The sequence below is a fragment of the Rhodamnia argentea genome, chromosome 3 (genome assembly GCF_020921035.1).
Source record: "Rhodamnia argentea isolate NSW1041297 chromosome 3, ASM2092103v1, whole genome shotgun sequence".
Classification (NCBI taxonomy): domain Eukaryota; kingdom Viridiplantae; phylum Streptophyta; class Magnoliopsida; order Myrtales; family Myrtaceae; genus Rhodamnia; species Rhodamnia argentea.
Window position 1 is genome coordinate 33,257,889 of NC_063152.1, and position 21,579 is coordinate 33,279,467.

A 21,579-nucleotide genomic window follows, 5' to 3' on the forward strand; every position below is an offset into this window, starting at 1 on the left:
GAACGAATTTAAAGTTCATGGATCGTAATACTCATTAGGTCAAAGTTCGGGAACTATTTATGTCATTATCTCGGACCCAAATGATCCCTTGCAATATCTACTACAACACCCTAATTGTTTTAAAACTACCAAACTTTCTTACCGACTTGCCAATGTTAACCCGCAATCGCCTCTCATGTTAGATTACCAATCTTAATTTGAGTTACTAATTTCTATAGAGTCTTATTCTTTGTAATTTCCCCTCTTCCCAATTACTAACCTATATTCAGCTCCATAATTTCTCAATGTCTTCAAATTTGCCATCTTTTGAATGGAATCATCAACCGCAATTGGAGCGCATTACCAATTTTTTTCCTATTAAAACTACCAAAGGTTTTTTTTTTTTTTTTTTGGTCTGAACTACCAAAGGTATTTGAGTCACTATTATTGGGATTGATTCGCTAATTAATTGGGTTATTTCAAAATTATCAATTTTCGTGATAATTAAGCAAGGAATTTGTCCTTTGCGTGCCGACGAAGGCCGCGTCACCCGGTGCATCACACGACAACACCCCAACCGGAAATCCCCAAGTCAAGTCAACCGTCGGTCCCACCCCTCTCTCTCTCGGCCCGGCCGTTATCAATCCTCCGAAGCTCCAACCATGCTCTCCTCCGCCTCCTCCGCCGCGTCACCGTTGGGTAGCGGCCTCCGACGACGATGCCGGACGCTCTCTGCTCGCTCTCGCTGCTCCTCCTCCTAACGACCTCCTTCGCCTTCACTACTGGTTGTCCCTCACGCACGTCCGCAATGCCCACGGTTGCCTCCACTCCCTTGCTCACCTTCCTCGAGCGCCTCCAGGAGGCCGCCCTCGCCTCCTTCGGACCCCGGAACTTCGATCCCAAGCTCTATGTCGACCTCTCCCTCAAGTCCGACATCGAGACCGTCGAGCGAGCCTTCGCCGACCTCCCGAAGTCGTCTAACGGATCCGTCTTGGCCGGGGACTTGGAGAAGTTCATCGCCGTCCACTTTGGGGGCGCGGGGGACGATCTGGTGTCCGTGCAGCCGGCTGATTTCGTGCCCGAGCCGGAAGGGTTCTTGCCCCGGGTGAAGAACCCGGCGGTGAGGGCGTGGGCGCTCCAGGTGCACGCGCTGTGGAGGAACCTCAGCAGGCGCGTGGATGATGCGGTGAGGGAGAGGCCGGATTGGCACACCTTGCTTCCCCTGCCTGGGCCGGTCATTATTCCCGGTTCCCGGTTCAGGGAGGTGTATTACTGGGACTCTTACTGGGTCATCAGGTCAAACCTTTTCCATTTTTGGCTCTTTGATTTTCACGTTTCGTTTTGGTTGATGAACTTGCAAGTTACAGTCTCCTTTAATGGGTACTAACACGAGGCATGGATTAGAATCAGTAGTGCCAGTTGCCAAATTTCACATGAGCAGCCAGACACATGATTTGTTTGCTTATAAATATGGTTTTTTTTTTTTTTTTGGGACCATTAGCCGGAAAGAAGACAATGCATAAAGAAGCTTGTGTGAGTATCGAGATTTGATTTCATAGGACTAATATTAGCAGTCCATGTGCAGGGGCTTGTTAGCTTCTAAGATGTATGCAACGGCGAAGGCAATTGTGACCAATCTTGTCTACCTCTTAGAACAATATGGTCATGTCCTAAACGGTGCAAGGGTCTACTACACAAACCGGAGGTAAATGCTTCTCAATCATGTAAATATGAGTTTATCTTCTTGTGAAATGAGGTCTTTGTTTTATTTGGAAGCTGTTTAATGTGGTTTTTTGTCCACATACATGCCCTTGGATGGAGCTCATTTAGACTAGCCTACTGCTTCTGCGTGATTACTTGTTAAAAGGATGCCACCAATTCTACTGAAATTCTTCAAGGCTAAGTTTTGTCTAGTTGATGTTCTACTGAGATTTCTAATCCAAGTTCCAATCTTTTTTCTGTCTTTTTTGTTTTTGTTTATGTTCTGTAATCAGGATTTGTGATCCACTCATCTCATAAGGTGTGTCATGCTAATGGTTTGAAATTTGAGTTACATTCTGGGTTACTTTTTGCAGCCAACCTCCCCTTCTGAGTGCAATGATTCGTGCCATATATGAAAGGACACATGATGTGGAATTTGTCATGAAGTGTCTCCCTGCTCTTCTGAAAGAGCATGAATTTTGGACGTCGGGTATCACAACATCCTTCACTTTGATGTTTTGATTAATGTGCATTGTCCCTGTCACCATGTCTGTGCTTATTCCACAGGTCTTCATCAGATTACCATCCAGGACCGTCAATGTAGTCATAATTTGAGTCGCTACTACGCAATGTGGGATAAACCCAGGCCTGAATCTTTCACAATCGTAAGTCCTTTCCGATTTGGCTATCATAATGTGTGGTCTGCTATCTGAAGCAAATCTAAACCTTATGAGTAGCTGTTCATTGCCCATTTGACAGGACAAGGAGTCTGCTTCAAATATATCAGGTACTTCTGAAAAACAGAAGTTTTATCGGGAAGTAGCTTCAACAGCTGAATCTGGGTGGGACTTTAGTACCAGATGGATGAGGTAGTTTGACATTAGCAATCTATCAGTCTAATCCTTTTTGTTTGCTTTCTTGGATAGTTATGGTTTATATAATGACCCAAATTTCAGTTGTTATTCAAAGAATGGTACTTGTCTTATTGTTTGATGAGATGTAGTCAGTTTTTTAAATTTGTGGACCCAATTTTGAACCGTTCGTGCCAAGTGTTAGATTTCCCTCCAACAAGTATGTTCTTGCTTCTATTTGCTAAATTGCCGTGAGACCGTTACATCCTTATGCCTTAGAACAGCTTCTGAAATTTTTTTCGTCTTGTCTTGTTCCTAAGCTTTTGCTTTCACACACACAAATTATCCTTTTGCTTTGGAAACGGAAGAATTCTGATTTTATAATTCTTTCTTTTGTGCAAAAAGCAATTGTCCTGATGTCTGCATCTGAGATGTTTCAGTCCTCTGCTATTTAGAGGGTATGATGTAGAAGAGCAAGATCTATTTGGGCCCTATAGTTTGGTCATTTATTGTAACAATAGAAGATAACAAAGAGCTCCACATAATCAAATTTGACATGCTAGTGACATGGGCCGAGATTTTCGTGCCCCAACCAGTCGTGCTGATGGCCGAGATGATCCCCAAGACTTGCTGTGTCTTGGTCCCCTAGGGTTTGTCTAGGATTTTCTACTATCTTCCGTAATATTCTAGAAGGTTTCCGGGACGGGCGAGTCGGTAATTTGGCAAGGTTCTGAAACCTTTCTATTTAATGTTGGTAGTTGAGGAGTCGGTAGATAAAGTCTTAGCCGTTAGATGAGAGATTGATCTACGGTTGTAATTTGAGGCCCCTCCTATATAAAGGGGAGTCCTCTTCTCATTTGATCATCCCCTAGAGAAATACAAAGCATTCCTCCCCAAAGCCTCTCCCTCTCGATCATTTCCTCTCTCTACGCGATACAGGTTAGATCATCTCCTCTCTCTATGCGATCCAAATTAGAAAGAAGGCAAAATATAGAGAAAAGGCTTGGCTCAGGCGCTCCAGCGATCCAAAGGAAGCCCGAGTCGTTGCACGGGTCGATCACGATCTCCCGGCCCGTGACACTATCATAATTGCTTGTTACTTTTTATAGCTAACAAATCGCGTAAACTCCAATTGTCTTTATTAGGAATCCTGAGGATTTTACTACTCTGGCAACAACATCAATTATACCGGTTGATTTGAACATATACATATTAAGGGTATGGCAATGTCACTCTTTAGTTGCACTTGAAATCCCTTATCAATCGACTGTCCACTTCCTATAAGGAGTTCTCTGGAATGTGTTGGTTCAGATGGAACTTGACATATCCTTCTTTGGAAAAGTTGCTGGGAATCATAACATTGCCAAGCATTTCTTAGAAGCTTCAAAGGCTAGAGAAAAGGCTGTCAGCACCATTTTCTGGAACGAAAGGATGGGACAATGGCATGATTATTGGCTTGGCAATAGCAGTTCGTGCATGGTATTACAAGCGCAATAAATTATCTGTGTATTCCTTGGTGTAATAGTATTGCGATATTCAACCTATTCCTGACAGGAAGGTCAACACTGGGATGCTGCAAAACAGAACCAGAATGTGTTTGCTTCAAATTTCATACCTCTGTGGATCGATGTGTTCAATTCAGGTTTGTTGCTTGCTATAAACCTACTGTAGTCAGTCTCATAAAAATCAAGCCCTTCTTAATTTTATGTCAGAGGTAGTCACTGAATTTCATCTTTAATTTGCATCTTATAAGCACTGGTCAGGGATGTTTGATTTGGGAGGAGTTATTAGTTGTCGATATCATGTCATGTTGCACTGGTTGATTAGTAATGAATAGCTGTTGTTATGAATGAGATGTAGATAAGAATTTGGTAGACAAAGTTGCCAAGAGTTTACGGAGTTCAGGTCTGCTCCATCCTGCTGGAATTGCGACTTCATTGACAAATTCAAGCCAACAATGGTTAGTAGCCAATTCGACATTATGAACTCTACTCGATCAGTTTTCTGATACCTGCAGAGGGACAAAGATGTTTTTGAAGGTATTATTTATTTTCACTGGCTGGACTTGTATATATGTGCAGGGATTTTCCAAACGGCTGGGCCCCTCTGCAGCATATGATAGCTGAAGGCCTGGCTAGATCTGGGTCTAGCGAGGCAAGGTCTTTGGCGGAAGACATATTCATCAGGTGGATAAGGACCAACTACGTTGGCTACAAGAAAACTGGCACAATGCATGAAAAGTACGATGTGGAAAAATGCGGGGAATTCGGGGGCGGTGGTGAATATGTACCTCAGGTATGTCTATGTCACCTCATTAGGCCAACTGATGAAGTATTTCGAAGACAAGGGTTGATGCTTGTCTGTTCTCTTTTTGGGATTATTGGCAGTGGCCATTGTTTACGCAGCTGCTCGAATACGGCATATATATGTGCTTTAATCTGATCACAACTTCGCCTTCATGTTGTGCAACAGACTGGTTTTGGCTGGTCGAATGGCGTCGTGTTGGCTTTCCTGGAGGAGTTTGGATGGCCAGAAGACCGGAAGATAGATTGCCAGTGAGAGATTAAACCTGTCAATAATGAATTGGGCATTTCCGGTGTGAAGTGTTCTTCCCACTATGATCTGAAATTTTGTGGGATTGCTACCAAAGTATTTTAAAATTTAAGCTAATGAATAAAGTTTCAGACTCTTCCTTGTGATTGGGCTTATAGCTCTCCTCAAGCCTTATGGGACCTTGTATGTTCCGAAGCCCGTCTGCTATATTTTTCAAATGTTAATTAAAGAAGATGAAAGTGAAATTTTTTCTGGAAAAAAAAAATTGCAGCTTAAAAGAAAATCTTCATATGTTGATTGATGTGCCCTTCGTAGATCAAATGCTTTAGTCATTTTCTTCAATGTCCGGCACATGGTAAATGTTTGGCTCTGTCCATCTTTAATGTAAACTGGCGTTTATTGATGCTAGGAATCGTTGATTGGTCGGTCACAACACGTCACTATTATTACCCGTTACATGAAATACTTTATTCTGAATTGACGGCCTTAATCCAGAGTGATACCTACGAGACATTGTACATTTGGGAATGTCAATAGCAAGTCACTACACTGCCTGCACTGAACATGCTTGTTGATTCGGAAACTTCTTCGGGATTGATCTCGTCTCTCAGGGCCCAATTATTTTGCAGTGTATCCTTTTCTGCTTCTATACTTCATGTTTCACAAAAAAAAAAGAAATTCCATGGTTCGGCCAGTGATTCTTTTTTCACCTTACGTTCGTTGAATACAAATAGCTACTGATTTCTGAAATTACGAACGGACTAAAGCGCCAATCTTGGGAGTGCTCTCGTATAAGCAGTTCATAGATGATGCGCCGATCTAACTCTCCATGCGACGAGCGCGAGAAAGATTCGTATCTCCGGTTCGCTCTATCGACTAAGTTCTGTTGTTTTGCTGGGCAAAGTGTCTCTGTCTCATTGAATCTGTATGTGCTATACTCTTTGCCCTTCAACACCTAATAATGTAAAATTTCGCTCTGTCCATGCAATTTTCGGGTTGCATGGCCAGTTTGCTTTGGTTTGGACAAATGGTGCCTCTTGTCGGTTAGACCTTTCGATTGGGTCGAGAATGTCCTAACCCAAATAGACCCGTTTATGCCGTTTTGACCCATCTCCATGCAATACAAATCTAGTTAGACATATCCAATCGGACTCATATCCCTAAATACTTCTATTATTCATCCCAAAATTTAAGAAAACTCATATCTAAAGTGAGGTGAGAGTGTTGAGCGAGCGAGCGCAAGGTCGAACGGAAATGAAAAGAGAGTTATAGAAGTGAGTTAGATCTAACTAAATTGTAAACTCATTTATTACCCATTTAACACCTATATTATACTTAAATTAATATATGACCCATTTATTATATATAATTTAGCCATATAATCATTCAGCTCATCATATATGAATTAAAAAATTAGATTCACGATCCCTTTTGGCAAGTCATCGTGTCACTAAAGTTCTCACCTATCCTTGCCCCATACGTTGGAATTTAAGCTCTCTGTCTCTTTCCGTGGGCTTTATCTACAACTGCGAATCAGTACATCGATCGATGGTGTGCTTATACAGGAATAGGACGATGTCATGAACTTTACTCTAGGATTATCCAAGGCATCATTGGCCATAAAGTTGCGATTATCCGACATATGCAGGGATCGTACCACATCCCAGGAAGTTTCCACTCCCCCCCTCGCCAAAAGGAAAAGTCCGAATTAAAAGATTAGGCTATGGGTCACGACAGAGATCTCGGATTGGATCAAGAACCACTGTGTAATTTTCCGAAAAATAATGAAAAAAAAATTAAAAATTAAAAAAAATACCCATGTCATTATCATGTAATGTTGTTCCAACGCTGGTGTAGTTCGCCTCGCAAATTCTATGTCGACATATAGAGCCTCGAAGGAAAAGACAAATGGGTTAGGGCGCAAAAAGAACTGGACAAAAAGATGGCAACACTAAATCAAATCAAGATCCACACAAGCTTCTAGATTCCTCATGAACTACTCGTCTCTCCTCCTAAATTAGTGTGCGTGGTTGCTTTGTGGACTCTTAATTAAGAAAAGATTAAGCCATTTTAGTGTGTTATTAATCAAAATCATTTGATTGTGGTGGGCCCCCAACTCTTTTGTCTTGGGCACTGAAGGAGACTCTTAAGGATAACCGGGCCACTCTAGTTTGTAAAGCCTAATTTGTAGGGAGATTAGCATGTGTTTTGGTGGAAAAGGAGGAAAAGAGAGTTGACAAGATTGTGCAGCATTTCTCATACAAATCATCATAAGCAAAAGGAAATGGTAAAGGAAACTTGATTAGTAGCGTCATAATTATTATACATGTGGAGCACTACAAGTTTGACAAGCTAGAATTAGGGTTAGCGTTATGTAATCCTCACGCTCCGATTGATTAGGTCTATTGAACTCGGCCGTGGGATTGACCTCCATGAATAATGCAACTGGAGAAAACCCCCACGTGCGATTCCCTTTTGACCAGCCGAAGCACCTCGGCCCGCGTGCCCCACCCCCCTCAGCTTCGTGATTTGACTAATCGCCAGCTCCACCGATTAAAACGAATTTGATTAACGATGATAATCGCCGATTGATTACGCAAATTGAGAGTAGCGAGCACTTCAATAGCATTCCTCTTAGTGAGAGGTGCATATTAGATGCGATGGATGGAAATGGTAATGATCAGCTTTTTTTTTTTTTGGTCGGAATAATAAACTTTCGTTACTAAAGAATCCCGAATAAACCAAAATTTTCGACATCAAGACATAAAATAAGTAAAAGGGATTCGGGAATAGAATAAAGCCAAGTAGAGGGACGAGTGTCGGATAAGTGGGCTTTAGCGATCCAATCAGCAGTCCTATTAGTAGCGATCAACTTGAGTTGGTGTCCATAATAGGATTACCGAAAGCAACAAGTCGACTTTGAATGTGACGTTTCGTTTCCCAACATTGATTTACCTAATCGGGTCAATCATAACGAATGTCGTAGCGAGTGTGTGTAAACTTAGTGTGGTAAAGGATTGTGAATGCTATGCCACGAGAGTAGTCTCGATACTTCAAAATTCATGATTGGTACAATTCAAGCTTTTGTCCACACAGTACTAGTCATTATGCGTTCGATAAAATTTTAGAGGAGATGGGTTGTACAATTTAACATCATCTATCAATTGAGCAGTCCTAGAGAGAGAGAGAGAGAGAGAGAGAGAGAGAGAGAGAGAGAGAGATCTCCTCTTTGCTTTCCTCCTCCCTCTTTCGAAACTTTTCTTTTGTGCGGGTGAATAAATTTCTGCAGCTCATCTTGAGTGAACTTGGAGATCGGTTCGTTGATAGGCACCGAGGAAGATGACCGTGATGTGATTCCATAACATATTCGAGATTAGGCCATTCTCTTCTCTCAATTTAGTAATGATATAGACTTAAGAGTTTTTTTACGGTTATATTGATATTGGTGTTTACGTACGACGATGGTAATGAGAACGTTGAACCTATATGCGTACCGCACGCCCTTGCAAATGGAGTGGAGCATCTCGGCGCGTTCTCATCACTAAATTTGGTGATTGGCTGCAGAAGTTTTACGGTGACAGATTTTTTTTTAAGATACGAGAGTGTACTTCTAGTTGCGGACCGTGCTTTATTATTCTTGGCTTATGCCATTATTTAGGATTTACTATGATGGAAAGATGTAACTCTCAAGTATTAAATAAGTGACACATATTCGAGTATGCAACGTAATGTTACTACATAAACAGACTTCATGGAAATACTATTTTTCCCCCTTATTCTATCATCTACCCAATTAGTGGCGTTTCGATCTTGTGACCTATTTAATCATATATGTAACCAATATGTAATCGCATGGGAAATGGTGCATGAATTTGACAACGTGATTAACGGAATTCAAGGTGAATACAGATGGTTTCTCGGGGAAAATAAAGAAGATTTTATGAGTCGCCTTTGTCCCACGTTTCGACCATCCCATGCATACGCCGATTCCATAGCGATGCTTGCACGTCGTTAATTTGACTCGTCCTAATCATTAAATTAGGGTCGAAAATGGAGTGTGAACCGTTCGTGTCTTTAAGCACACGTCGAATCCCATCGTAATTGATGCACGACTAATGATGCCGGTTGTGATTCTTATGCTTCTAAGGGAAAAATTATCCAAAAAATCATAAATTTATTGTATTTTTATCAATTGAGTCATGAACCTTTTTAATTTTGCCAATTGAATATCAAACATTTTTATCTTTAGCCAATTGACTCCATCCTGTCAATTTTGATTGAAAATCACTCACAAAATTATTCACAAAATCACGGTTGGATGGATAGGTTCATTACCCAAAACCACAATATCGGTTCCAAATGTTGGGACTGGAAGCCGGACCCGATTCCACTGGAATCGAGAACCGGGCCTGCTTCCGTGGGCGGTTCGGTCTAGCTCCCGGGTGAAAACGGACCGCTTGCGCGGCCCTACTTTTCATGGCATCATTGCCTTCGAGAAAATAATTCCAGCCCATGTATTGTCCGGGCAAGATGGGCCGAGACCGAATCCCACTTATTGCTCGCTAGATAAAACCAAAACTAGGGCGTGCTGGGGAGAGGGATTCACTGTTCAGCTTCGAAGTCCCATGGTCTTTTCAATCTTTCTCATTTTGGTCGTCGATGGAGCTCGAGTTTCAGAGCAATCGAGCCACCATTCGTCGTCGTATCTTCTCTTACGATGCGTAGTTCCCGGACTTAAAATTCTCTTTCGATCTCTGATCTGTGTCGCTCCAGTGATGAATGCTGTATGATGTCGTTCCAATCCCTGAAGCTCCGATCTTGCGGATCGGAGCTCGATTCCGTGTGGAGCTGAAGAGACATCTGAGGAGCTTGATAATATCCCCACCGCCTCCCGCTTCGATCGAACACCGATTCTTCCTTCGATTGTAGCTGACAGAAAGGGAAGACCTTCTTCTCCTTGCTTCGTCCTTTTAGCTTCTTCCGTTCCGTTGGTCCGGGAGACACGATTGCGGCAGACTCATGCTCTTGCGCCTCTTTTCGGCAAATCGTTTTTTTTTTTTCTCTTTGATTTGAGCTTTGGTATGAGCTAGGGTGAGCAGTTACCGGTTCAGGCCGATTTGATACCGGTTCAGTCCGATTTGATGGGACTGATGGTCTCGAGAATCAGATCGGATGGACAGGTGTGGTCTAATTTTCAGGCGGTCAAATAGAATCAGTAAAATGTCTGATAATCAAAGGAAATAAATACCAAACAAGAAATAAGCTCAATTTTTATATAATCTCGTTTCATTTGGCCTCGCGATATTTGGCCTCGCGATATTATATTATGATCTGAGAAGGATGAGATCGTAATGTGAGTGAAGAGATCGTAGGAGCAATATAAAATTCAAATTTTTTTCAAAAAATTGGTGGTGTGGGTTGGTTTTATATCTTGGAATCGAACTGTAGGACTATCAATTTTAATTTTAAAGATGGAAAATCGGACCGCAATCCTCTAGAATGGCCAATTGGATTGTCGGGCCAGTGTCGATTTGATTGGTCCAATTTGCTCACTCATAGTTTGAGCTACATGGACTCCAAACAAATCCCAACATAGGAACTGTTCAATGTTTGATTATGATATTTAATTACGATGATACACTGTAACATTTTATGGTGTAGCTGAAGTATCGTACAAATGTTCGGCGAGGTGGAACTTGAGTAGCGTTTGGATCATTGGATGTCTGTTTACTTAGGGGATGTTTTGCAGAAAGACTTTGAAATCTCGGTGCATAGCAGCTGACAAAAATCTATCTCAGAGTCTCCCTCGAAGATATCTTGATGAGGACTTCATGGGTGCGCTTTCGCGGGCAAACAGTCTTATATTATCTTTCACGACGCAATATGATATTCAAAGTGCATCGTTATCTAGAGTCTCGTGATAAATCCAACTGACCCCTTGCATATTTACTTCAACACCCTAATTGTTTTCAAATTACCAAACTTTCTCACCGACTTGCCAATGTTAACTTGCAATCGCTTATCATGTTAGATTACCAATCTTAATTCGAGTTACTAATTTCTACACAATCTTATTCTTTGTAATTTACCCTCTTCCCAATTACTAACCTATATTCAGCTCCATAATTTCTCAATGTCTTCAAATTCACCATCTTTAAAATGGAATCATCAAGCAATTGGAGCGCATTATCAATTTTTACCTCGATTAAAACTACCAAAGGTTGCCAATAGGGCGCTGGATGAGTTGATTGAACTTCCTGAACTTTAGATGGTTAATTTGATAAGGTCCTAAGTTCGACTGCCAACAATCGTGTCTTGGGGACTAACCTGGCGGGATTAGCATACCCCCACTACCTTGAAGAATAGTTCATATGGGAAATCTCGATTATAAAAAAAAAAAAACCACGGCTTTGTATTTTTCCTCTTTGTCCTTTGCGTGCAGACGCAGGCCACGTGTCACCCGTTGCATCGCACGACAACACCCCAAACGGGAAACGACACCAGACATCGACAAGTCAAGTTAAGTCAACCATCGGTCCCACCTCTCTCTTTCTCGGCCCGGCCGTTGTCAATCCTCCGAAGCTCCATCCATGCCTTCCTCCGCCTCCTCCGCCGCGTCACCGTTGGGTAGCGGCCTCCGACGACGATGCCGGACACTCTCTGCTCGCTCTCGCTGCTCCTCCTCCTAACGACCTCCTTCGCCTTCACTACTGTATCTCCCTCACGCGCGTGCGCAATGCCCACACTTGCCTCCACTCCCTTGCTCACCTTCCTCGAGCGCCTCCAGGAGGCTGCCCTCGCCGCCTTCGGGCCCCGGAACTTCGATCCCAAGCTCTACGTCGACCTCTCCCTCAAGTCCGACCTCGAGACCGTCGAGCGAGCCTTTGCCGACCTCCCGAAGTCGTCCAACGGATCCGTCTCGGCCGGGGACATGGAGAAGTTCATCGCCGTCCACTTCGGGGGCGCGGGGGACGATCTGGTGTCCGCACAGCCGGCGGATTTCGTGCCCGAGCCGGAAGGGTTCTTGCCCCGGGTGAAGAACCCGGCGGTGAGGGCGTGGGCGCTCGAGGTGCACGCGCTGTGGCGGAACCTCAGCAGGCGCGTGGATGATGCGGTGAGGGAGAGGCCGGATTGGCACACCTTGCTTCCCCTGCCTGGGCCGGTCATTATTCCCGGTTCCCGGTTCAGGGAGGTGTGTTACTGGGACTCTTACTGGGTCATCAGGTCACTTCTTTTCCATTTTTGGCTCTTTGATTTTCACGTTTCGTTTTGGTTGATGAACTTGCAAGTTACAGTCTCCTTTAATGGGTACTAAAACGAGGCATGGATTAGAATCAGTAGTGCCAGTTGCCAAATTTCGCGTGAGTAGCCAGACACATTATTTGTTTGCTTATAAATATGGTTTTTTTTTTTTTTGTCTGGAGAACATTAGCCGGAAAGATGACAATGCATAAAGAAGCTTGTGTGAGTATCGAGATTTGATTTCATAGGAGTAATATTAGCAGTCCATGTGCAGGGGCTTGTTAGCTTCTAAGATGTATGCAACGGCGAAGGCAATTGTGACCAATCTTGTCTACCTCTTAGAACAATATGGTCACGTCCTAAACGGTTCAAGGGTCTACTACACAAACCGGAGGTAAATGCTTCTCAGTCATGTAAATATGAGTTTATCTTCTTGTGAAATGAGGTCTTTGTTTTATTTGGAAGTTGTTTAATGTGGTTTTTTGTCCACATACATGCCCTTGGATGGAGCTCATTTAGACTAGCCTACTGCTTCTGCGTGATTACTTGTTAAAAGGATGCCACCAATTCTACTGAAATTCTTCAAGGCTAAGTTTTGTTTAGTTGATGTTCTACTGAGATTTCTAATCCAAGTTCCAATCTCTTTTCTGTCTTTTTTGTGTTTGTTTATGTTCTATATAATCAGGATTTGTGATCGACTCATCTCATAAGGTGTGTCATTCTAATGGTTTGAAATTTGAGTTACATTCTGGGTTACTTTTTGCAGCCAACCTCCCCTTCTGAGTGCAATGATTCGTGCCATTTATGAAAGGACACATGATGTGGAATTTGTCATGAAGTGTCTCCCTGCTCTTCTGAAAGAGCATGAATTTTGGACGTCAAGTATCACAACATCCTTCACTTTGATGTTTTGATTAATATGCATTGTCCCTATCGCCATGTCCGTGCTTATTCCACAGGTCTTCATCAGATCACGATCCAGGACCGTCAATGTAGTCATAATTTGAGTCGCTACTACGCAATGTGGGATAAACCCAGGCCTGAATCTTTCACAATCGTAATTCCTTTCTGATCTGGCTATCATAATGTATGGTCTGCTGTCTGAAGCAAATCTAAACCTTATGAGTAGCTGTTCACTTCCCTTTTGTCAGGACAAGGAGTCTGCTTCAAATATATCAAGTACTTCTGAAAAGCAGAAGTTTTATCGGGAAGTAGCTTCAACAGCTGAATCTGGATGGGACTTTAGTACCAGATGGATGAGGTAGTTTTGCATTAGCAATCCATCAGTCTAATCCTTTTTGTTTGCTTTCTTGGATAGTTGTGGTTTATATTATGACCCAAATTTCAGTTGTTATTCAAAGAATGGTACTTGTCTTATTGTTTGCTGAGCTTTAGTCAGCTTTTTAAATTCGTGGACCCAATTTTGAACCATTTGTGCCGAGTGTTAGATTTCCCTCCAACAAGTATGTTCTTGCTTCTATTTGCTAAATTGTCGTGAGACCGTTACATCCTTATGCCTTAGAACAGCTTCTGAAATTTTTTTCATCGTGTCTTGTTTCTAAGCTTCTGCTTTCCCACACACACACAAATTATCCTTTTGCTTTGGAAACGGAAGAATTCTGATTTTATAATGTCGTTCTTTTGTGCAAAAAGCAATTGTCTTGATGTCTGCATCTGAGATGTCTCAGTCCTCTGCTATTTAGAGGGTATGATGTAGAAGAGCACAGATCTATTTGTGCCCTATAGTTTGGTCATTTATTGTAACAATAGAAGATAACAAAGAGCTTCGCATAATCAAATTTGACATGCTACCGTAATTGCTTGTTACTTTTTATAGCCAACAAATCGCGTAAACTCCAATTGTCTTTATTAGGAATCCTGAGGATTTTACGACTCTGGCAACAACATCAATTATACCGGTTGATTTGAACATATACATACTAAGGGTATGGCAATGTCACTCTTTAGTTGCACTTGAAATCCCTTATCAATCCACTGTCAACTTCCTATAAGGAGTTCTCTGGAATGTGTTGGTTCAGATGGAACTTGACATATCCTTCTTTGGAAAAGTTGCTGGGAATCACAACATTGCCAAGCACTTCTTGGAAGCTTCAAAGGCTAGAGAAAAGGCTGTCAGCACCATTTTCTGGAACGAAAGGCTGGGACAATGGCTTGATTATTGGCTTGGCGATAGCAGTTCATGCATGGTATTACATGCGCAATAAATTATCTGTATATTCCTTGGTGCAATTGTACTGCGATATTCAACCAATTCCTGACAGGAAGGTCAACACTGGGATGCTGCAAAACAGAACCAGAATGTGTTTGCTTCAAATTTCATACCTCTGTGGGTTGATGTGTTCAATTCAGGTTTGTTGCTTGCTATAAACATCCTACTGTAGTCAGTTTCATAAAAATCAAGCCCTTCTCAATTTTATGTCAAAGGTAGTCACTGAATTTCATCTTTAATTTGCATCTTATAAGCACTGGTCAGGGATGTTTGGTTTGGGGGGAGTTATTAGTTGTCGATATCATGTCATGTTGCACGGGTTGATTAGTAATGAATATCTGTTGTTATGAATGAATGAGATGTAGATAAGAATTTGGTAGAGAAAGTTGCCAAGAGTTTACGGAGTTCAGGTTTGCTCCATCCTGCTGGAATTGCGACTTCATTGACAAATTCAAGCCAACAATGGTTAGTAGCCAATTCGACATTATGAACTCTACTCGATCAGTTTTCTAATACGTGCAGAGGGACAAAGATGTTTTTTAAGGTATTATTTATTTTCACTGGCTGGACTTGTATATATGTGCAGGGATTTTCCAAACGGCTGGGCCCCTCTGCAGCATATGATAGCTGAAGGCCTGGCTAGATCTGGGTCTAGCGAGGCAAGGTCTTTGGCGGAAGACATATTCATCAGGTGGATAAGGACCAACTACGTTGGCTACAAGAAAACTGGCACAATGCATGAAAAGTACGATGTGGAAAAATGTGGGGAATTCGGGGGCGGTGGTGAATATGTACCTCAGGTATGTCTATGTCGCCTCATTAGGCCAACTGATGAAGTATTTCGAAGACAAGGGTTGATGCTTGTCTGTTCTCTTTTTGGGATTATTGGCAGTGGCCATAGTTTACGCAGCTGCTCGAATACGGCACATATATGTGCTTTAATCTGATCACAACTTCGCCTTCGTGTTGTGCAACAGACTGGTTTTGGCTGGTCGAATGGCGTCGTGTTGGCTTTCCTGGAGGAGTTTGGATGGCCTGAAGACCGGAAGATAGATTGCCAGTGAGAGATTAAACCTGTCAATATGAAATTGGACGTTTAGAGTGTGAAGTGTTCTTCCCACTATGATCTGAAATTTTGTGGGATTGCTACCAAATTATTTTAAAATATAAGCTAATGAATAAAGTTTCAGACTCTTCCTTGTGACTGGGCTTATAGCTCTCCTCAAGCCTTATGGGACCTCGTATGTTCCGAAGCCGTCTGCTATATTTCTCAAATGTTAATTAAAGAAGATAAAAGTGAAATTTTTTCCGGAAAAAAAAAATTGCAGCTTAAAAGAAAATCTTCATATGTTGATTGATGTGCCCTTCGTAGATCAAATGCTTTAGTCATTTTCTTCAATGTCCGGCACATGGTACAGGTTTGGCTCTGTCCATCTTTAATGTAAACTGACGTTTATCTATCGATGCTAGGAATCGTTGATTGGTCGGTCACAACACGTCACTATTATTGCCCATTGCATGAACGTACGTTTGGGAATGATAATTGCAAGTCGCCGCCTGCACTGCACTGCACAGGCTTGTTGATTTGGAAACTTCTTCGGGATTGATCTCGTCTCTCACGGCCCAATTATTTTACTGTGCATCCTTTTCTGCTTCTATACTTCATGTTTCACAAAAAAAAAAAAAAAATTCCATGGTTCATCCAGATATTCTTTTTTCACCTTACGTTCGTTGTATAAAAATAGCTACTGATTTCTGAAATTACGAACGGACTAAAGCGCCAATCTTGGGAGTGCTCTTGAATAAGCAGTTCATAGATGATGCGCCGATCTAACTCTCCATGCGACGAGCTCAAGAAAGATTCGTATATCCGGTTCGCTTTATATATGTTCTCTGGTTTTGCTGGGTAAAGTGTTGCTGTCTCGTTTAATCTGTATGCTATGCTCTCTGCCCTTCAACACCTTGGGGATGCAATCCTGATTTCACGGCCACATAGCAGTACTAATTTCACGGCCATAAGTTCGTTTTTCTTATGTTATTGTTCTTGAAATATTGAGTAGAGTCAAGTCAAGTATTGCCCCAAATGTTTCTGCAGCGATCTAATAGGTACTTGGGCAATTTTATCTTCTTAAGCTCATTTCTACTTGACGGATTGCTAGAAACTCGTGCCTATTGCATAGATAATCCTCTGTTGAAGTACCTTATTTTTTACTATGTTATTTTTCTTGAAATATTCAGCAAAACCAAGTCAAATATCGATCTAATATGTACTTAGGTAATTTTACCTTCTTAAGTTCATTTCTACTGAACGAATTACCGGAAACTCGTGCATATTGCATAGATTGTCCTAACCTAAGGGTTATGACACTTCAAAAAATTGAAGAGATTAATTCGAAGCTTCAAAAGTCCGATCAAGGTCCAGATTGGCTTGAGTCCGGATCCTAGGAGCAAGAAGCGATGATTGTGCAACAAGCTGATGAAGGAGAGTTGTTGGTCATCCATAGACTTTTACACACTGTGGTTGGCCCAAAGGCGAGAAAAGCAAAAGGGAAAACATCTTTCGAACTCATTGCACAATTAACGGGAAGGTGCGTAATTTGATCATTGATGGTGGGAGTTTCACCAATGTGGAATCCCCGGCATTGACAGAGAAATTAAAGCTAAACCATTAGCTCACAAATTCCATTATGAACAATTCAAGTTTGCTTTCACAACTCCTCAATCATGATGCCAAATTCACATGCCATGCATGTGGCTCCGTTTGTTACGGTCTTTATACATTTCGCACCCCATCACGATGCTGCTGGGTCGTTGGCTAGCTAGCTCGTGTGGCCATCTCATTCTAAGGTTACCCCGATCACACAAGCAGGACCTTCTCCAACTCACATTTGGACGCACACACAACCGACTTTCACCAACTTCCCATCAAGCGTTTTCGGGCATTATTCACTTATCTAGCAGCATCTCAATCCCTTCATCCTTTCACTCACAGAAATGCAATGTAATGCCATGCATTTTTTTAAGACACTTCATATTTTGAAAATCATTTCAACTTTAAAACAATGCAGTTTTCAAACACAAATCAAACTTAGCCCGATACCTAGATCCACCTTTTTTAATGTATGACTTGGTTCATTCTTGCTCCTATCGTGCATCTTAGAAGTCGCCAGGAGCCGCATCTTGCTCAAGCTTCTCTGTCCCGACATCACTCCCCACCCTCATTAGACTAGTTAGTTACGGGGCCACTAGCTTACGTCTGATTTGTTCCCATGCCACACATCTAAGAAAGGAGTCCCGTGAGACTTGTAATCTAAATTTTGCTCTGTCCATGCAATTTTCGGGTTGCATAACCAATTTTCTTTGGTTTGGGCTCAAATAGTACCTCTTGTTAGTTAGACCCATCAAATAGGTAGATTGGGTCGGCTCGGTTCGGGTCGAAAATGATTTGTCCCAAATAAACCCATTTGACTCGTTTTGACCCATTTTCATGTAATACAAATTTATTAATTCATACCCGACCCGATCCATAATCAACTCATATTCCTAATCACTTCCATATTTGACCCAATATAGAAAAATTGATACCCAAACCGAGGAGAGGCTGCGACAAGAGTGAGGACGAGAGATAACGAAGAGAAAGTTATAGAAGTGAATTAAGTCTATGCATATTTGTAAGCCCATTTATGACTTATTTATGACATACTTAACACCCATATTATATTTAAACTCTTTTATGATCAATTTATTATATGCAACTAACCCATATAATAACTAAGCTCTTCGTATATATATATATATATATATATATTTTTCAATATTATATATGAGTTAAAAAATTAATATATGGTTCATTTTGACAGGTAAGTACAGTTCTCCCGTTCCCTTACCTCCATGCGTTGGATTATAAGCTCTGTCTCTTTCCGTGGGCCTTTATGCAAGGCATCATTGGCCATAAAGTTGCGATTATCTGACATATGCAGGGATCGTACCACATCCCAGGAAGTTTCCACTCCTCTCCTCGCCAAAAGGAAAAGTCCGAATTAAAAGATTAGGTTTTGGGTCACGACAGAGATCTCGGATTGGCTCAAGAACCACTATGTAACTTTCCAAAATATAATGTAAAAAAAATTAGAAATTAAAAAAAATACCCATGGCATTATCGTGTAATGTTGTTCCAACGCTGGTGTAGTTAGTCTCGCAAATTCTATGTCAACATATAGAGCCTCGAGGGAACAGACAAATGGGTTAGGGCACAGACAAATGGGTTAGGGCACAAAAAGAATTGGACAAAAAGATGGCAACGCTAAATCAAATGAAGATCCACACAAGCTTATAGATTCCTCATGAACTACTCATCTCTCCTCCTAAATTAGCTAGTGCGCGTGGTTGTTTTGTGGACTCTTAATTAAGAAAAGATTAAGCCATTTTAGTGTGTAATTAATCAAAATCATTTGATTGTGGTGGGCCCCCAACTCTTTTGTCTTGGGCACTGAAGGAGAAGGATAACCGGGCCACTCTAGTTTGTAAAGCCTAATTTGTAGGGAGATTAGCATGTGTTTTGGGGGAAAAGGGGGAAAAGGAGGAAAAGAGAGTTGACAAGATTGGGCAGCATTTCTCTTGTATACAAATCATCATAAGCAAAAGGAAATGGTAAAGGAAACTTGATTAGTAGAGTCATAATTATTATACATGTGGAGCACAACAAGTTTGACAAACAAGAATTAGGGTTAGCATTATGTAATCCTCGCGCTCCGATTGATTAGGTCTATTGAGTATCACGTGATTCTAGTAACAATAATTGTGGCGTGTTACGATAAGAAACACTATCTATTTTCTTACACTAAAAGATTGAAATAATTATCCAACAAGTCCTAAACATATTGTACGGCGGCCAATTCAATCATAAACCTTTTAATTGTGCTAATTTAGTCCCAAACTTTTGAAATTTTGCCAATTTTAGTCCTAAACCTATTATTTGCATAATTGGCAAAAAGGACTATTGGCAAATTCCCAAAAAGGTTTAGGACTAAATTGGCAAAACTTCAAATATTTTATGACTAAATTGCATAACCGAAAGGTTTAGGACTAAATTGATAAATCGCCAAAGATTTAGAACTACATTAGCACAATTGAAAGGCTTATAACTAAATTACCCATCATACAATAAGTATAAGAATTTTCGGACTGTATTGGCGCAATTGAAAATCTTAGAATTAAATTGCCCGCCGTTTAATAAGTTTAATAATTTTTGGACAAAATTTCCCTAAATTTTTTTTCTAGTTCATCAAATGAAGCTGAACTTCATAGTTCATGCCCTCCACTTCCCCTGCCACCTAGCTTGCTTTGCCCTATGAGAAAATGCACTATTCTCTGCTATATAGAAGCAACTTGGTAACAACAGCTTGATATTGACATCTCTGGTTCAATTCCAATCAAACCAATGAAGCAATCGTTGCACAACTGACACATAGCTCAAGATATTTTTCTGTTTTTTTCTTTTGGTCTTTTATATTGGAGAAGGTGGGAAGATGATTAGGCTCATCAAAGACTAAAAGAATAAATCTTAGACACCGAGAGATTGTGTGAACCCTAAATCTCATATAATTTTCAGGGGAGGGGGGACCCTATGAGATTAGGGTTTCCCACAGAAAGGAGAGGGCAATCATTGAAAGCTAACCCTATTGAATGGCACAATCCATATGTGCTGTTCTTATTAAAATCTTGATTTTCATTTGATTATTTGAGGGGAATATGTAAGTGTGAGCATATAACTTAAAAAAGATTCGATCCACTTTGGATGCGCCACACTAGTCAAATGGAGTTGGCTAATTGACATTGAAATGAGGGAAAAAGGGGGTGAGTTATTGGGCTAAGGAAATACATATAGACTATTCAGATTTGATTTAATTGTTTAATTAGCTGCATTTGTTTCATGATGGGGTTTGTATCCGCCCATAGGAGACAAATCCTAGTGAAAGCTGCCTTGATGGACTGCAAGGTGGATCCCGGGGGGAGTCCCCCTTTTGAATTTTTGCTGATTTTCACAGCCAGAATAATTAAGAATAGTCTCTGCTAAATTGGCATTGTTAATCAAGGTGCCTTTTTTGTACTTTTAGGTATCAAATTAGTAGTACTGTGGAAACACGTGTGACATGCCAAGGTTTAAGAAGCTCAAAAGTTGCAGTCTAATGGAGAGTTTGGTCATAACTGGTCATAACAAAGAACTTGGGTTGGAAGCTGAGTTGCCAATAATACAAATGCTTTCACTATGGACTAAAGACCCTTTGGTTAGTTTTTCATTAATTAATGCATTTGTAAGTCATGTGATATAATCATGTTCTTCGGAGGCATCAATTATATTGATGGAAATTGTTAGGATTAAGCGTACAATTACAGTGAAGTAAAGAGTAAAGGCAAAAAAGAGAAATCGAGAAATAAGATTTATCTTTGTTCACTTACTGGGACTATATCCACCGGGATTTCACTATAATTAGCATATTTCATCTCTTGTAAAGAGATTATATATAAGAGTAACTATTCGTAAGTTCATACCCAAATTACGATGCTTTACTGTCGATGGGGAGTATAAACCACATCTCAATAAAAATGACCAAATGAGATTAAATCAACTCAAATGCTCATAAAAAATGGTGATCCCTTGGGATTTGGTTTGGTGTATGATTTGATTTCAATAGACAACATGCGTGCATGAACCTTAAAATCTGCTATAATCACTTGTTACCATAATTCTGTGTGCAGTGAACATGAAGTGTTAGTCGACAAAAAGAACTTGTGGAGTTCAATGAATGAAGTACTTTCTATCTTTCTTGTGAGCAAATTATGGAGGATGGTTGACCTTGTTCTTCCCCTCTTATGATCTCTCTCTCTCTCTCTCTCTGGAGGAAGACCATAGCATGCATTACAGCAAGGAACCGACCAAAAATTGCAATGAAAGTCAACTAAAACAATGTCATAAGCCCTAAGAATATCTTCTAATCATAATCTCATACAAGTGGGAGACGA

General features: G+C 41.0%; 2 protein-coding genes across 3 annotated transcripts; both read left to right on the forward strand.

The window, feature by feature from the left end:
* The first annotated feature begins 551 nt into the window (after positions 1-551).
* LOC115748065 (probable trehalase) lies at positions 552-5,187 on the forward strand. Of its 2 annotated transcripts, none has more exons than XM_030684452.2 (11): positions 552-1,275; positions 1,565-1,684; positions 2,055-2,170; positions 2,248-2,345; positions 2,440-2,549; positions 3,677-3,749; positions 3,843-4,010; positions 4,086-4,173; positions 4,392-4,491; positions 4,613-4,826; positions 5,004-5,187. In XM_030684452.2, the coding sequence occupies exons 1-11, from the start codon at positions 698-700 to the stop codon at positions 5,088-5,090; spliced, it is 1,752 nt and encodes a 583-aa protein (XP_030540312.1). In that variant the 5' UTR covers positions 552-697; the 3' UTR covers positions 5,091-5,187. The 2 variants fall into 2 exon arrangements, with proteins under 2 accessions (XP_030540312.1, XP_030540311.1); XM_030684451.2 differs by having other exon boundaries at positions 4,919-5,113.
* Positions 5,188-11,609: 6,422 nt separating this feature from the next.
* Positions 11,610-15,745, forward strand: LOC115748067 (probable trehalase). Its single transcript, XM_030684453.2, has 11 exons — positions 11,610-12,308; positions 12,601-12,720; positions 13,093-13,208; positions 13,286-13,383; positions 13,478-13,587; positions 14,200-14,272; positions 14,366-14,533; positions 14,609-14,696; positions 14,922-15,021; positions 15,143-15,356; positions 15,534-15,745. The coding sequence occupies exons 1-11, from the start codon at positions 11,731-11,733 to the stop codon at positions 15,618-15,620; spliced, it is 1,752 nt and encodes a 583-aa protein (XP_030540313.1). The 5' UTR covers positions 11,610-11,730; the 3' UTR covers positions 15,621-15,745.
* Positions 15,746-21,579: the final 5,834 nt, after the last annotated feature.

Bases quoted from the DNA above. Each gene is read 5' to 3' on its own strand.
- LOC115748065 (XM_030684451.2), top strand. From the start codon at position 698: ATGCCGGACGCTCTCTGCTCGCTCTCGCTGCTCCTCCTCCTAACGACC. The intron at 2,550-3,676 runs GTAGTTTGACAT...TGTCTTTATTAG, and splicing joins TTTAGTACCAGATGGATGAG to GAATCCTGAGGATTTTACTA. The intron at 4,174-4,391 runs GTTTGTTGCTTG...AATGAGATGTAG, and splicing joins GATCGATGTGTTCAATTCAG to ATAAGAATTTGGTAGACAAA.
- LOC115748067 (XM_030684453.2), top strand. From the start codon at position 11,731: ATGCCGGACACTCTCTGCTCGCTCTCGCTGCTCCTCCTCCTAACGACC. The intron at 12,309-12,600 runs GTCACTTCTTTT...GTCCATGTGCAG, and splicing joins GACTCTTACTGGGTCATCAG to GGGCTTGTTAGCTTCTAAGA. The intron at 15,022-15,142 runs GTTAGTAGCCAA...ATATATGTGCAG, and splicing joins ACAAATTCAAGCCAACAATG to GGATTTTCCAAACGGCTGGG.